This window comes from Lacerta agilis, chromosome 10 (genome assembly GCF_009819535.1).
Source record: "Lacerta agilis isolate rLacAgi1 chromosome 10, rLacAgi1.pri, whole genome shotgun sequence".
In the NCBI taxonomy this organism is placed as follows: domain Eukaryota; kingdom Metazoa; phylum Chordata; class Lepidosauria; order Squamata; family Lacertidae; genus Lacerta; species Lacerta agilis.
In genome coordinates, this window is record NC_046321.1 from 40,914,939 (window position 1) to 40,931,740 (window position 16,802).

General features: G+C 41.1%; 1 protein-coding gene across 2 annotated transcripts; it reads right to left on the minus strand.

The window, feature by feature from the left end:
* Positions 1 to 6,627: 6,627 nt before the first annotated feature.
* On the minus strand, positions 6,628 to 12,752 carry LOC117054293 (glioma pathogenesis-related protein 1-like). Of its 2 annotated transcripts, none has more exons than XM_033162977.1 (3): positions 12,345 to 12,752; positions 11,399 to 11,644; positions 6,628 to 6,714 (listed from the first exon to the last, which is right to left on the minus strand). In XM_033162977.1, the coding sequence occupies exons 1-3, from the start codon at positions 12,525 to 12,527 to the stop codon at positions 6,685 to 6,687; spliced, it is 459 nt and encodes a 152-aa protein (XP_033018868.1). In that variant the 5' UTR covers positions 12,528 to 12,752; the 3' UTR covers positions 6,628 to 6,684. The 2 variants fall into 2 exon arrangements, with proteins under 2 accessions (XP_033018868.1, XP_033018867.1); XM_033162976.1 differs by lacking the exon at positions 6,628 to 6,714 and adding an exon at positions 9,146 to 9,273 and having other exon boundaries at positions 12,345 to 12,642.
* Positions 12,753 to 16,802: the final 4,050 nt, after the last annotated feature.

Sequence of the window (16,802 nt, forward strand, 5' to 3'; positions counted from 1 at the left end):
GTTCCTTCTCTTTCTTTTACCTAGACCGGAAGAAAAAAATTAATTGACTCTGCTGAAACATGAGCTCCAGGTTTCTTCCTCAACAGCAGTCATTTCATCTGGCTATCGGAGAGGAAGAAAAATGGGATTGAAGGACCCCTCCAATGGCTCTGCTGAAAAACCAGAAACTTTTGGCTTTTTCTCTCTTTTAGGGTACTCTTAGAGCCATATTTGTCACTTGGCACAGGTGCACTTGGTGTCTAGGAGTGCCTTTTATCAACTTCAGCAGCTATGACAGCTGCGACGAACCTCCTCTTCACACTCTCCCCTTGTTACTAAGTGAATTTCTAATCAGGTGTTCTGGGTCAAATTTCAATCCACCCCACCTGTCCCTCTGAGGTCCGTCTGTGATGTCAATCCCCTTTTATTTATAATCTGGGGATCTCTTAGTAACGGGAGTTTTCCTGTCCAGCGACCGTGGCCAGTTATATCCTCCGCTCTGGGCTTCAGGGGTTAAACTCTTCTTTGCCTACAGTTCGGGGTCTCTCTTTCATTAGATCCCTCACTATATCAGTTAGCTAAGCCCTCTTAGCAACTCTGTGGCAATACCAAGGTTTCCGCCTGCTAGCCCCTCCTGAGGGAACTCCAAGACACAAACTATCACCCTGCAGGTCAGTTTTGTCTTTTCCCTGAGTTCATCTCCTCATGAGCATACATAACTCGCTGGACCAAATAAACGACGATATTTTCTTAGCTCAACAATAAGAAGTCTTTATTCCTTTCAGAACATAACGGTTTCAGTAATGCAATCGTTTATAAGCTTAGTTTCCTAACATTGTAAACTTTCTTTCAGCATCATATACACATCTTCAACCTATCCTAACCTACCCACCACTATCCTGGCCCCACGCCCTCCTTCTTCCAGTCACCACTCTCCCTCTCTAACGGCTGCTCCCTCCTTTTAAAGAGCGGAATGTCCCGCCTCCCATGAGATACCTGCCACTCAAACTGGGGTACCCATTAACTCATAAAACACCGTGGGTTTCTGAAAATCCCTTAACTTAGTTCCGATTCATTACAACAGCTATGGCCATTCTTGCAACCTGAACCTAAATACAGGATTACTGAAGCACTCTCTACACCGGCCCTTGGATCTGTTCCAGAAGCTGCAGCTATCACTGGTGATGGGAACACAACACTGTTAAGACCTGCACTGATTTTCAGATGTTTTAATGTAGGTTTTAAATTTTTTTTTACTGCATGTTTTTATTTTTGTAAGCTACTTTGAGACTCAGAAATGATGAAAAGTGGGGTATATATTTTTAAACCAACCAACCAACCACCTTTCAATTACAGCTGATCATTACAAGAATTCTGTAACTAAGAAATAGTGCCCAATATATATTTTTATCTTTTCCTAACCCTATTCCTTTTGTGACATGTATTTTATATTGTAAGCCTGAGGGCAGGAACTGTCTTATCATTGACATATGTAAGCCATCCTGGGAGCCTTTTTGGCTGAAGAGTAAAACAATGATTTAAATAATTTATAATTTATAACATTAAAACATTGCAGAAAGCTTAAGGAAAGTAGCTGAAAAAACATGTTTTGTGTGTTTTTTGTGCACCAAAATGAGCTTGGAAAAAATGAAATAATAAATATTTATATTTCTCTCCAATAATAGCGAATAAAATCTCCCAACCCAAAAGCCTACGGTTTTACAAAAACTATAGCAATTTGCATTTTCATATTTACTCTTTCTTATTTGCAATTGAAGTGTAGATTGTTTTAATTCAAGATGGATGAAACAGACTTCTAAAATCTGTAGTTAATTGGTACAGCAAACTGCACTTGCCTATTTACAAATATTTCAAATGCACCAGGTAATTTTTAGAACAGTATCAAAATATTAACTTTAAAACTGTTCAAGTATACAGTGTTCATCAAATCTAAAATTCTGTTTTGCAATAGGTGATATCTTGATTGCTCTGGATTATCTACTTCTGGCTTTCTTTGTGTGAACAAAAGACAGTACCAGAAAATGTGCTACCAACTACAGTATTAGCAGTATGAAGTAGAAATGAAAGAGGGTTATGCAAGGATTCTCAAAAAGCTGCAGAAAAGATAGCAAACAGCAGTCAACCTCACAAGTTTCCAGGGAAAATGGCTGAGGAAAAAATAACAAACTGGAAACTGTACCAAATTTATTTCCTAAAAGTACTATGCTAGGACAAGGGAAAGCAAGATACTGTATATAAAAGAAGCACTATCTGGAGGATATATATATTCCATTATTTAATACTGTATACTGCTTTCATAAATAGCATACTGCCTTGATTCAAAGAACAAAATCAACACAGTAGAAACAAATTCCCATAGGTGGATCAGCTATACCAGATTTTCAAAATCCTACTGGATGGGAGGGAAAGACCACGTCTATTAAACAGTATCACACAGAAAACCTCATGCACATTCCCATGTGGAAAACTTTCTGCAAATTTATGTGCACAGCCTTCTTTTTAAAACTGCTTATTCAGTCTCTAGAGTCTGAGCATCCAGCCACTTGTTCAGTGCCTGTTGGTGAACAGTTTTCTCCACCAGGGAAATGCATAATAAAATATTTTTAAAGAGGAAGGACAACATGGAACAGTTCAAAGACATTTCACGCTTTCACTTCACTTTTTATACATGCCTGATTTTGTATAGCTCTTTCAAAAGGTACCTGCAGTTCTAAAACTACTATATACTCAGTTCCACTGACCTAAAAAGGATTGCTCTTCTCATAAAAAGAATTTGAGGATTACAACCTAAGACAGTCAGCAGTCCGGATGCAGAATCATAATACTAAAGTCAGGAGATCCATGGAACCATGTAAGCCTTATTGCAAAAGGTTTGTCAAAGTTTCATATTTCATTGTTAGAACCACTTAATTTTTCTTTTTTGTATAAATCTCTTCAATAATAAATACCCTTATTAAAAAGCATTAATAGCTTAAAAACCAAACAAACTTTATCTTAGTGCGCACCCACTCCATTGTGTAATTTTATCATTAACTTATTTTAGCAGAAACAAAACCTGGCTAGCTAACTACCACAGGACTCAGCTACTTGGCAATAATAACTGTCTCAAGCTTCTACATATTAAATTTATAAAAGCATGTATAAAACTAAAGTAGAACACTAAAAGTTGTCGGTTCATAATTTTGGAAGGAGAAAAAAGGACTCGTGCATAGCTTAATCATGTCAAATAATTAAGCTTATTTAATATGCTTGAACTTTATTTTTTACATGATATTTAACATACAAGATATGACCATATATTTTATTTTATATTATATTAATATCTTACAGATCTAAAAATGTTCACAATGAATCAATATAAAACAGAACTTTTTACAATTTTGAAAAAAACAAAATATGATATGAAGCAATAAAACAAGCCAAATTTAGTTTTACAATATAAAACACAAAATAATATTAGCATTTGTGTTAATGTGCTCTGTTAGCTATATAAGATACTAAAAAAAATGGTTGTGTGTTTTATGTACATATTGGAGATTAATGTTTTAAATTTAAACCTGGATAACGTAATTTTAAGTAGTAAACAGCTGCAAATGCTACAAACATTAATAATGGCCTTAATACTGCAACAGCAATACAGGATTCATCACATGTAATGTGGAATTCATAGGGCGGATTCCATCGTTTATAATCTATATTTAAAAAAAAGAAGGTAATTTTTACTAAATGTGAATTTTGCTCTAAATTTAAACAACAAAATAAAAATGTAATACATACTCTCACTCCTTTCTTCATCGCGTTCAAAATTTTCTGGAAAAGAGAGAAAATACATATAACAAGCAAAAGAAAGCTTTAAAAATGTTAATATTTTATCTTGGGTTTATTTTATTTTCTGTCATATAACAGGGATTGGAAGAGTATTTCCATTGAATTTCATTTTCAGCATTCAAAAATGTACACAAATTTATTTGATATATAAATCACACCTGCACATCCGCTCATTGCCTCCTACCTTGTAGGCTTTAAGTAGACAATGAATAACTAATGTTCATAGCCAAAGACTACGTAAAGTTCAGACAACTCCCTGTTTGTGCAGGGGTTGCATTCTTCCCCCGCCATATTCCAGGGCTGAAAACGACGTACGTGTTGGCTATCGTGCATCAATCAAACATGTGCAAAATGATCACCACCTGTACAATGCTACTCCCCTTGTGTCGGCAGCATATATTCTCTGCTACTGGTTATCGGAACTTCTATTGCAGGCAGAGGGCCCAGTTTTGCTCACTGGGCGGGCTTGTCCACATTCAAACATTATTTAGCTGTCAACCCACTTTCCTCCCATTCAGATTAGACTACTATGCCACACCCACACATACCTGAATTTGCATATGAGAAGTGTGATGGCACCCAGCCAGCCCCCCCCCCCAAACCCTGTACTATTTGGGGAAAGAAAAATTTGGACACCGCAGAGTGTAGTCCCATGTTTGCTCACATGGGAGTAACTGGAAGTAGTTTTTCACAATGCAGGGTGGGAGTCTTTGCTGGTATAGAACTGGGCCTCTCTCAGGTGAGAGATAGGAAAGGAGTACTGTATTAAATAGTTCAGTGGTTGTGTAAAGCAGTGTTTTTCAACCACTGTTCCGCGGCACACTAGTGTGCCGCGAGATGTTGCCTGGTGTGCCGTGGGAAAAATTTGTTTATTTGATTCCTATTCAAGAGAATTACTTTATATATAGTCAATATAGGCACAGAGTTAAATTTTTTAACATTTTCTAATGGTGGTGTGCCTCGTGATTTTTTTCATGAAACAAGTGTGCCTTTGCCCAAAAAAGGTTGAAAAACACTGGTGTAAAGGACTGGCAGGGCTCTGAGGAGTGGGTGGAAGAGATTATGATGATGATGATGATGATGATGATTCTGCCCATCTGACTGGGTTGCCCCAAGCACTCTGGACAGCTCCCAACAAAATATTAAAAACATAATGAAACATCAACCATTAAAAACTTTCCTTTGGTGGGGCCAGAGGCTGATCCAGGGGGAAGAGGTAGCTATTTATGGGGTTTTATGGGTTCTGAGCAGTAAGGCGGGGGAGGAGGTGCAAGATGCAGGGCAGGAGCCAGAGCTGGAGGAAGGACAGGACACACTGTGGGAAAGGTGGTGCCTAAAGGAAGGGGGCAGGCAGAATCCCCTCTGTCCCCTTCCCACTGTCCCCCAAGACCTTGAAAAGGCAGGCACAGTAACAACTTCTTTCTAGAAGAAGTTGCAGGTTGCTTGTGCTTGCACCATCAGATGAGAGTACTAAAGTTTGGGTGAATGCATGGCCACACTGTTGCACCAAGAGCTCAGAGAACAAGCTTGGGGCAGGACAGGAGGTCTTACCAGCTATGTAGCCACCAGAAGCATGTGTGTCCATGTTTAGTACACCTCATGAGCTACTGTAAGTTCATGCTTTGTCCATAAAGAATTCAACTACTGGCCATTCTACTGGCTGCATGTGCTCAGGACAGGGTGTGTGGGATGAGCCGATAAGCGCTTCAGAGATTGGAAAATATTTTACACGTGTATGCTTCTTTTATTTATTTTATTTTGTCACCAAGCCAGCCTTTTGGGGTGTCGTGAGGGAAAAGGCAGTTTGTATTACTGAATACTCACTGGAAAGCAAATGATGGACTATTAGGGAGAAATTGAGACCATGCTAGCCAGAGAGATTCTGGGATTTTCATGTGTTATAAAGCTATTTTAATCAGTATAAGCAGAATTAGTATCAAGTTAGGACCTACTTGGGTGGGACATAGGAAGGGGGTAGTTATGCTGCTTTAAAGGTAAAGGTACCCCTGCTAGGTTGGCAGGAGCTGAGACAGAGCAACGGGACCTCACCCCGTCGCGGGGATTCGAACCGCCAACCTTTGATCAGCAAGCCCTAGGCTCTTTGGTTTAGACCACAGCACCACCCGCATCCCTGGTATGATGCTTTAGTTAATTGTAAATTATAATGCTGCCAGAGATTCTCTGTAGACCAAACATTCACTTTGTGGTGTTATGTGGTTGCTTGAGGAATAAATGTGTTATGGGCATGGTTGGTGGGAATGCATATATGGGAATGAGTGTTAGCAATGTGTTTCAAATTACTGTGAGTACAACTTTCACCTCAGTGGAAAATCTCTATCTTGTTTAGCCACTAATGATTAAAAATTGTATTTTTGTATCTGATTTTTATTGTAATTTTTAATGTTTATGTGCGGTAGTCGCAGTCACCCTGTGGAATGCCCTTTAATCAGATGTCAAGGAAATAAACAACCGTTTGACTTTTAGAAGACATCTAAAGCAGTCCTGTTTAGGGAAGTTTTTAATGTTTGATGTTTTACCATGTTTTTAATATACTGTTGGGAGCCGCCTGGAGCTAGCCAGTCACATGGGTAGCATATAATATTAATAATCATAATAATCATAACTATCCAACTTTAAATGTAGCTATTTATACCATCTTTCCATTTGTGATGTTCTGATACTTTGTAATACTGTATTTGTAGGTTTTTAAAGGTACGCTGCAAGTCACTTATTTTTTTCTCAGAAGTGTTAAGCATTATAGAAATTATCTAAATAAATATTTTATCATCATACTTACTGCAGAGTTGATTTTGGCAAGTGTCTCCTTCTGGGCACTCGCTACATGAAGTTCCTTTTTTATAAGGACGAACTCCCCGGTAATTGCCCCTAAAGAACAAAATATTATATAACATTATGTATTCAGTACACAAAGCTAAACTGAAAATTAAAATGCAAGCTACTGGTCATATAATTAAAGATTTTAGATGTAATGAATAAGTTGTCTAGGTCTGGGGACCAAATGCAGCCTTCCAGGCCTCTCCATTTGGTCCTTGAAAGGGCCTCATCAGCCCTACTCTACACTCTTGATGTTAGGTTTCTATTTCCTCTCACTATGCAGTCACAAGACTGTGTTTATACATTCCAAGACTGATTGTTGGAATCACGGGGAGCGGATGTCGGTTGTACTCTGTTTCCGGTTGTTGTTGTTGTTTTCTTCTTCGGACTTCTCTCAGAGAGAGGACATGTATTCTTTTACTCTGCCTTTTACTTAGCAATAAATGTAGTTTGTAGCACACACCTCTGCCTCAATCCGTTTTACTCTGCAAGATATCTGAAATGTGGCTGCATAAGGCACGGGTCATACAAACATCGGGAAGGCTGCCGGAATTCCCTGGAGAGCTGCAGGCTCATCGCTGATGGGCGACAGGCTGGAAACATTCCTGCGTTATGCCTGGGGGATCGTCCTTTACCCCCCTCGACCCAACATTTTTCTAACTGTAATGAGTCCTTGAACTGTGATCATGCCTCTTACTTATGGTGATGGTGACGGGTGTTTGGCTGTCTTTTGTCTGTATGGAAGCCTACTGTACAAAGGTAAAAGTCACATCCATTATTCTTCCTATTTTTGACTCTGGCCCTCCCCGTCACTGTCATGCAGTTCCCGTAAAATTGTCTGAGAGCGAATGCAGTCCTAGGTATAAAAGCATCAACACACAAGACCAAATATCACAGTGAAGTATATTGAGCTGGAAGAGTTGAGAAGTCTTTGAATGTGAAGGAATGGATATAAAAATTGACTTACACAGAATAGAGCTGCCAAATATATTTAGGTATTATGCCTAGTTCAGACACACCATTGCTTTTGTTCACTACAATTTGGATCTGTACAGAGAATACTGAAGTGGTCCTAGTCACCCTGGTAACAATGCTCAAATGAGTGGTCTTTCATTGTGAAGTTATTTAAGTTACCTTATCACAGTTCACACTATTCACTTGAACACTCTTGCAAGGGTCAGCCAGCTGTAGAAACACCTGTGCTTGAACAAAGGTTAAAGCTTTCCGAAATAATCTTAAGGAAACAGATGTAAGGGATCGATTCTTTCATTTGATCAGAGATACAAATGACTCATGTTCAATGCTGTAAATGTCCAGACAAACAGACATGTCTCAAAATTGTACTTTTGTGTGTTATAGAAATCAGCAATAGCAGTAAATAAAAGCTAGACATATACATCTGTAAACAATGGTGGAAAGGTTGTGGGTGGCAAACACCATTTAGATATCCTGGTAAGATAGTGCTGGAAAGGAGTGTGTGGTGCATGTTGGCACAAATGATGTGGCAAAATGTAGTCATGGGGTCCTGGCAGCAAAAATGTTTAGGTGGGAAAACCAGGCCCTTTAAGATAGATTTCTTTGAAATGCTTCCTATTCCTTGCACAGGGCTAGCTAGACAGGTGGATTTGCAATGGTGGATTTGTTAGGCATTTGTTAATGTTTCAGGACAAGCCAGATATGCTTAAAAAGTGACCACTCTAACCCGAATGGAAGCAGGCAGTTGCCATTTAAAATCAAAAGGCTGACCGATCAGTTTTTAAATGGAATATCCAGTTCAGGACAGTTCACTTCCCAGGAATGAGGGTGAAAATCTTTATGAATGTCCAAATGGGAAGTACAGGGGAACATGATAGCAATTCAGAGGCCAAAGCACATTAGGGCAAAATGCATATGCCAAAGACATTTGGAGAGAGACACCATGTATAAAGTATGTATATGGTAATGCTAGAAGGCACTGACTTCAGAGGGCTGTCAGCACAATCTAGCTGATTTCCCGCACAATGACACCTGCTGAATTTTATGTCCCAACCTCCAATTTGTGGTAGCAGTGCTACTCCTGTCTTCTTTTCACCTGGAGGCCCCATTTCTCCTACTCTCCTCCCACTGGCTGTTTTATTTTTTTAGTGTTTAAGAGCATTCTTTGCTGTCATGACAGTGGTGGCAGCAGTAATGGTTTCTCCACCACCACCTTTTTACCCTCAAAAAAGGTAAAAAGAATGTCTTTTGCAGAATCATTTTTTTGGGGGGGCAAAGGGTCCTTGAAGTAGGATCTACTGAAGTCACAAAAACAACCCTTGCAATGACAGCCCATGCATTTGGTTTCACTTTTGTTGTTCAGAAACGATTTGAAACACCTGGTGTCATATGTACTGTCCTGTGATGGCAGCAGAGGGGAACCTCCACCTAACAGGCCTAATTTCCTCCAAATCACCTATAGCTGCCCAACACATGCATTTTAGACTGCTTAGTGACAACACAATCTCTTTAGCATTTGTTAACTTACGTTGGAGCATAATTGCACACAAATTGCAAAATATTTCTCTTTCCATCTGCTGCTCGAGAGCAGTAAACAATAGCACAGCCAACCTTGTAAGAATCAGCCCAAACAACCTGGAAAGGATATGTTTTATCATATAAGATAAAGGTACACGTTGTGTTAATAGTTAACATTTCTAACAATCAGTTTCTTTCCACATTCCTGCCCTCACTTAGCATTTGGCTAAAGGCATATTTATATTATATTAGAATTCATACCTTATATTCAAGGAGCCTAATCCGGTTGGTCACTGTGAAAATGGTTAACTAGATGGGCAACGGGTGTTTGTCTAATTATGTTCTTAAAATATGTATGTAAAACGGCGTATGATTTATGCTCATCTTGGGCAATGGAAATATAATATCTAAAATTAAATAATCATTGCTCATTCATTGCTCAAGGTGAGCAACTGTATTGATAATTGCCTGTGCCAAGGAAATATGTAACCAATATATTTGTGAGGATAAAACAATGGTTCTCCAACATAAAGCAACAGAACAATATCTCCAATTAAATATTTACCAGTAATTATTATTGATGAGATTCAATTGATAGAGAAGGATGCTACAAACTCAATATGTTGTGTTACGAAGAGACATTTGTTAGGAAATATCATGGACTACCAAACTTCAACAGATCCACACACTAACTTTTAATGCTTTGTTTTAGAATAATAGCATGGCTTATTGAAAAAAACACCTTTGGGCTTCCTGGCGTATTTGTCAGTAATTTGTGCTGACAGCTTAGCAATAATTTCTGCTCAATTTGGGTTGTTACAGTTGTTAATCAGTATTATCATACTGCTTTGTGCAACTTTAACAAACAAGGGGTACAAAAGTACTACAGTGGTACCTCGGGTTACAGATGCTTCAGGTTACAGACTCCGCTAACCCAGAAATAGTACCTCGGATTAAGAACTTTGCTTCAGGATGAGAACAGAAACTGTGCGGTAGAGGCACAGCGGCAATGGGAGGCCCCATTGGCTAAAGTGGTACCTCAGGTTAAGAACAGTTTCAGGTTAAGAACGGACCTCCAGAACAAATTAAGTTCTTAACCCGAGGTACCGCTGTACATACAAACGTTTAATATTTCTTTTAGAGTTGTTTGTCTGCTGTGTGTCATGACCAAGGGGATAATTTGTAAATTATACCTTTGTTGCTTTTTGCATTGGTAAACTGCACGCCTGCAAAGAGCAGAACAAGACATTAAAAGAAGGGCTGTCTTAAGACAATTTGCCTTTAATTCTCATGGCAAGAACTTTGTTGCCATGCATAAGCCCTGCAACGTTTAGTGCTGGCCCATTGCTAGTAGCTCAGAGTTTTTATAGATGTTAGAACAGGGGTCCCCAAATAAGGCCCGGGGGCCAGAAGCGGCCCAATCGCCTTCTAAATCTGGCCCGCGGACGGTCCGGGAATCAGCATGTTTTTACATGAGTAGAATGTGTCCTTTTATTTAAAATGCATGTCTGGGTTATTTGTGGGGCCTGCCTGGTGTTTTTACATCAGTAGAATGTGTCCTTTTATTTAAAATGCATCTCTAGGTTATTTGTGGGGCATAGGAATTCGTTCATTTTCCCCCCTTCAAAAATAATCTGGCCCCCCACAAGGTCTGAGGGACAGTGGACCTGCTGAAAAAGTTTGCTGACCCCTGTGTTAGAACTTCTAGCAATTCAAAAAACCCTACAGAACTGAAATTGAAGTGGGGACCTTTTTTCTGAAAGTTGTCAATTAATTTCAAGCATTCAATGCATTTTATAAGTGAGCAGTTTCTATTGTGATGGTAGGAATATGTTTATTTCACAAAGTATGATTACAGGAGTCACTTCCAGACGGCCTGTTTAATGAATATTCAACCTGATTTGTTTGAAAATTTGATAGTGTTGGCTATTTAATTAGCATTCATCCTGATTTATTTGTGGAGAGATTATTAGACAGCATTGTGTGAAGCAAATGTTATGCCACACTTTCCAGTCATTTCCCCATCACTTTCCTGATTGTAAAAAGTCAAATCTTTTGGGGAAGCAGGTTTGTTTTGCAGGAGCTCCAAATTAACTTTAATTGAAGTTGCCAGGATGTGACTGAATCACATAAAAATATGTGACATAAAAATATGACAGCCTGGAAGCACCCAGAGTCTCAAATTATTCAAGTTCTTTAAGTTTTGATTCAAATTTTCTAATCAGATGAGGATGAAACTTACCTGAGTATAATGACCACATACTTTGGAACATGTGTGGTCATCATAGGTATAGTATTTTACTTCACTGTTAAATGCGTTAATGGCAGCAGCAGCATTAAATGGTTTGCTGGAGGCAGATCCCCGCCATACATTTTCTCCAAATGGCCTATATTTAGTTTCAGGGTGGACTTTTCTTTTTGGATTATGTCCAAAAATGCATCTCCGTCCCCATGATCTCGCTATTTTAGCTAAACCTAAATCAAAACTCTGCAAAACAGAAAAGTATCATGCACAGCTTTTAATAACAACATTTCCCACTTCTATTAAATTAATGGATAACCCCTCTTTGGTCTCACTAAAATAAACAAGTTCTGTCCCCTTTTAACTGTTGTTTAGTTTAGTTTTTAGATGCTTTTATTGAATGTGCTTAACTGGTTTTAATGTCAGTCACTTTGCCTTCCCTTTATGTTCTTATCCCTCACACTGGTAGACCCGTTATTTAAATATTACTCACTGGCACCAGTAAGTATAACTGCAGTGCCAGGCTTTTAAAGAACCAGCTATCCCCATTCTACCATGTGAATTACGCATACAGCTTTCAGTGGCGGGTCAAAGGGCGTTAATGCCAAAAGAAAAGAAAACCACCAATGACTATTCTCAGGCCTCGAGCTGCTGCGGTTACTTCCCAATCTGAGGCAGAAAACCTCACCAGGGTCCTTCATCCCTTCCCAGATATAACCACCACAATGAGCTGCCTGAGACCGTCATCTTACAAGGCGTGACTTTCTGAAGGGTTTGCCTTTTTAAATCGAAGGCAAGGAGGAGCCCACCGAAAGAAAAGGTGGCCGGTTAAATTTAAGCGCCCAGCTGGAAGCGAGGACTCTTCTCCTTTCCCCGTGAGTCTCTCAGATCGTCCCCGCCGCTCCCGGCTCCCTTCCTCCTTCCACCCCGCGCCCGGGACACACACCATGTACAGCATGTTGGAAGCGGTGGGCTGGACTTCGCTGCGGTGCTTGTTGTGCGCGCTGATATACTCGTCGATGAAGGTCCTGTTGGTAATTTTGGGATAGGCTGCGAATTTCTGCGCGCCGCGCATGCCCTCGACGGCGAGCAGCCCCAGCACGACGACGCACGGCCAGAAGCGCCTCATGGCTGCGGCGCCGAGTTAGGCGCGCGCGCGAAGAGACCGTTGCTCCCTAACGGCCTCAGGCGGCGCTACTACCTCCCGCCCCCGCGCCGAACTCCCGCTCGACACTTAGAACGCTTCCACGCCGCTCCTTTGCTTGGTGTGACCCCAACGACTACAGAGCTCCACCTGCACGGACGAGACTCGCACGAGATGTTAAGTGCGGAGCTCAGAAACCTCTTGCTGTTTTAAACAGCACCAGCCAGTCTCGAGACTGTACCTCCATCTCCGGAACGATTCTCTTTCCCGGTTTGTGCACCTCTCCCCGCCCTCCTCTCTTTTTAAAGGGACTGTCATTTACGGGTCCTTTTCTATCTCTCCTCTCTGTCTCTTCCGCCATTTCAGTCCATGCATATGCGAATTAGCTATTGTGGTGGTTGTTGTAAATTCATATGAACTGTAGTTTAGCTGAAATGCTGTGGGGGAAGTGGGTACTCGTGACTGGAGAATCTCAAGCAATTCCATTCAGAAGCTACTTGAGCCTAAGTAATGCTTTCAGTGCTGGTCTTCATCAGCTGGACTCTATCGGGTCTTAATAGTTTTTTAAAGTGTTTTTCAGGTGGCTATGACAGAATGCTGCCGCCGCAGATGAATTCAGAGAGTTCAGGCAGCAAAACCTGCCAAAGCATCCAAAAAAGGATTGCAATGGAGGAGTTGAACTTGAAGACTCGGCGCAGTGGAGAGAATGGCAAATCCTTTAATACTCATGCTCTTGTATGCTCTTGGTGTGGGGAGCATTTGTTGTTCGGTCAACTTGTGCAACATGTGCAACTCCCATCACCCCTGAGCACAGGTCCTGGTAGTGAAGGATGATGGGAGTTGTAGTCCAACAACAGCAGGGGACCCAAGTTTGGGAAACCTTGGACTAGAAGATAGCCAGTGCTCTTCTCTCTCCACTCCTCCCCAAGAGAAACACATTCAAATAAATTAAAAGTTTAAAACTAGACTTTAAAAAGAGACATTGCTAAAAGAGAGAAAGCATTTTGGCGCTGTGGGTTAAACCACCGAGCCTAGGGCTTGCCAATCAGAAGGTCGGTGGTTCGAATCCCTGTGACGGGGTGAGCTCCCATTGCTCAGTCCCTGCTCCTGCCAACCTAGCAGTTCGAAAGCATGTCAAAGTGCAAGTAGATAAATAGGTACCGCTCCGGCGGAAAGGTAAACGGGGCTTCCGTGCGCTGCTCTGGTTTGCCAGAAGCGGCTTAGTCATGCTGCCCACATGACCCAGAAGCTGTACGCCAGCTCCCTCGGCCAATAAAGCAAGATGAGTGCCGCAACCCCAGAGTCGTCCGCGACTGGACCTAATGGTCATGGGTCCCTTTACCTTGACCTTTAATATACATCCAAAATTGTGCTATTATAAGGAGATCTAAGTGGAAGGAGTTTACATTTTGTTATGGATATTATATACAGAATCTTTTTTTCCATAATTTATATCCTGCACTTTCAATAATAATAATAATAATAATTTATTATTTGTACCCCGCCCATCTGGCTGGGTCTCCCCAGCCACTCTGGGTGGCTTCCATCAAACATTAAAATACATTTAAAATGTTGTTGTTGTTGTTCAGTCGTTCAGTCGTGTCCGACTCTTCGTGACCCCATGGACCAGAGTACGCCAGGCACGCCTATCCTTCACTGCCTCTCGCAGTTTGGCCAAACTCATGTTAGTAGCTTCAAGAACACTGTCCAACCATCTCATCCTCTGCCGTCCCCTTCTCCTTGTGCCCTCCATCTTTCCCAACATCAGGGTCTTTTCTAGGGATTCTTCTCTTCTCATGAGGTGGCCAAAGTACTGGAGCCTCAACTTCAGGATCTGTCCTTCTAGTGAGTACTCAGGGCTGATTTCTTTGAGAATGGATAGGTTTGATCTTCTTGCAGTCCACGGGACTCTCAAGAGTCTCCTCCAGCACCATAATTCAAAAGCATCAATTCTACGGCGATCAGCCTTCTTTATGGTCCAGCTCTCACTTCCGTACATTACTACTGGGAAAACCATAGCTTTAACTATACGGACTTTTGTCGGCAAGGTGATGTCTTTGCTTTTTAAGATGCTGTCTAGGTTTGTCATTGCTTTTCTCCCAAGAAGCAGGCGTCTTCTGATTTCGTGACTGCTGTCACCATCTGCAGTGATCATGGAACCCAAGAAAGTGAAATCTCTCACTGCCTCCATTTCTTCCCCTTCTATTTGCCAGGAGGTGATGGGACCAGTGGCCATGATCTTAGTTTTTTTGATGTTGAGCTTCAGACCATATTTTGCGCTCTCTTCTTTCACCCTCATTAAAAGGTTCTTCAATTCTTCCTCACTTTCTGCCATCAAGGTAGTATCATCAGCATATCTGAGGTTGTTGATATTTTTTCCGGCAATCTTAATTCCGGTTGGGGATTCATCCAGTCCAGCCTTTCGCATGATGAATTCTGCATATAAGTTAAATAAGCAGGGAGACAATATACAGCCTTGTCGTACTCCTTTCCCAATTTTGAACCAATCAGTTGTTCCATATCCAGTTCTAACTGTAGCTTCTTGTCCCACATAGAGATTTCTCAGGAGGCAAATGAGGTGATCCGGCACTCCCATTTCTTTAAGAACTTGCCATAGTTTGCTGTGGTCGACACAGTCAAATGCTTTTGCATAATCAATGAAGCAGAAGTAGATGTTTTTCTGGAACTCTCTGGCTTTCTCCATAATCCAGCGCATGTTTGCAATTTGGTCTCTGGTTCCTCTGCCCCTTCGAAATCCAGCTTGCACTTCTGGGAGTTCTCGGTCCACATACTGCTTAAGCCTGCCTTGTAGAATTTTAAGCATAACCTTGCTAGCGTGTGAAATGAGTGCAATTGTGCGGTAGTTGGAGCATTCTTTGGCACTGCCCTTCTTTGGGATTGGGATGTAGACTGATCTTCTCCAATCCTCTGGCCACTGCTGAGTTTTCCAAACTTGCTGGCATATTGAGTGCAGCACCTTAACAGCATCCTCTTTTAAAATTTTAAATAGTTCAGCTGGAATATCATCACTTCCACTAGCCTTGTTGTTAGCAAGGCTTTCTAAGGCCCATTTGACTTCACTCTCCAGGATGTCTGGCTCAAGGTCAGCAACCACATTTCCTGGGGTGTATGAGACCTCCATATCTTTCTGGTATAATTCCTCTGTGTATTCTTGCCACCTCTTCTTGATGTCTTCTGCTTCTGTTAGGTCCTTTCCACTTTTGTCCTTAATTGTGGTAATCTTTGTACGAAATGTTCCTTTCATATCTCCAATTTTCTTGAATAAATCTCTGGTTTTTCCCATTCTGTTGTTTTCCTCTATTTCTTTGCATTGCTCGTTTAGAAAGGCCCTCTTGTCTCTCCTTGCTATTCTTTGGAAATCTGCATTCAATTTCCTGTATCTTTCACGATCTCCTTCGCATTTTGCTTGTCTTCTCTCCCCCGCTATTTGTAAGGCCTCATTGGTCAGCCACTTTGCTTTCTTGCATTTCTTTTTCATTGGGATGGTTTTCGTTGCTGTCTCCTGTATAATGTTACGAGCCTCCATCCACAGTTCTTCAGGTACTCTATCCACCAAATCTAAATCCTTGAACCTGTTCTTCACTTCAACTGTGTATTCATAAGGAATTTGATTTAGATTGAATCTTACTGGCCCAGTGGTTTTTCCTACTTTCTTCAGTTTAAGCTGGAATTTTGCTATAAGAAGCTGATGATCTGAGCCACAGTCAGCTCCAGGTCTTGTTTTTGCTGAGTGTATAGAGCTTCTCCATCTTTAAAATATTTATAATATTTAAAATATACATTTTGTATATTTGTATAAAATTTGTATAAAATATACAATGTATATTTAAAATATACATTTAAAATATCACAGTTTAAAAACTTCCCTAAACAGGGCTGCCTTTAGGAATTTTCTGAATGTCAGGTAGTTGTTTATTCCCTTGACTTCTGATGGGAGGGCGTTCCACAGGGCGGGCGCCACTACCGAGAAGGCCCTCTGCCTGGTTCCCTGTAGTTTTGCTTCTCGCAGTGAGGGAACCGACAGAAGGCCCTCGGCGCTGGATCTCAGTGTCCGGGCTGAATGATGGGGGTGGAGACGCTCCTTCAGGTATACAGGACCGAGGCCGTTTAGGGCTTTAAAGGTCAGCACCAACACTTTGAATTGTGCTCGGAAACGTACTGGGAGCCAATGTAGATCTCTCAGGACCGGTGTTATGTGGTCCCGGCGGCCCCTCCCAGTCACCAGTCTAGCTGCCGCAT

Excerpts from the sequence above, each read along its gene's own strand:
- LOC117054293 (XM_033162976.1), bottom strand. The coding sequence starts at position 12,527 with ATGAGGCGCTTCTGGCCGTGCGTCGTCGTGCTGGGGCTGCTCGCCGTC. Across the intron at positions 11,645-12,344 it reads CTTCCAACATGCTGTACATG|AGTTTTGATTTAGGTTTAGC; the intron begins GTGTGTGTCCCG and ends TCTGTTTTGCAG. Across the intron at positions 9,274-11,398 it reads TATGTGGTCATTATACTCAG|GTTGTTTGGGCTGATTCTTA; the intron begins GTAAGTTTCATC and ends TATCCTTTCCAG.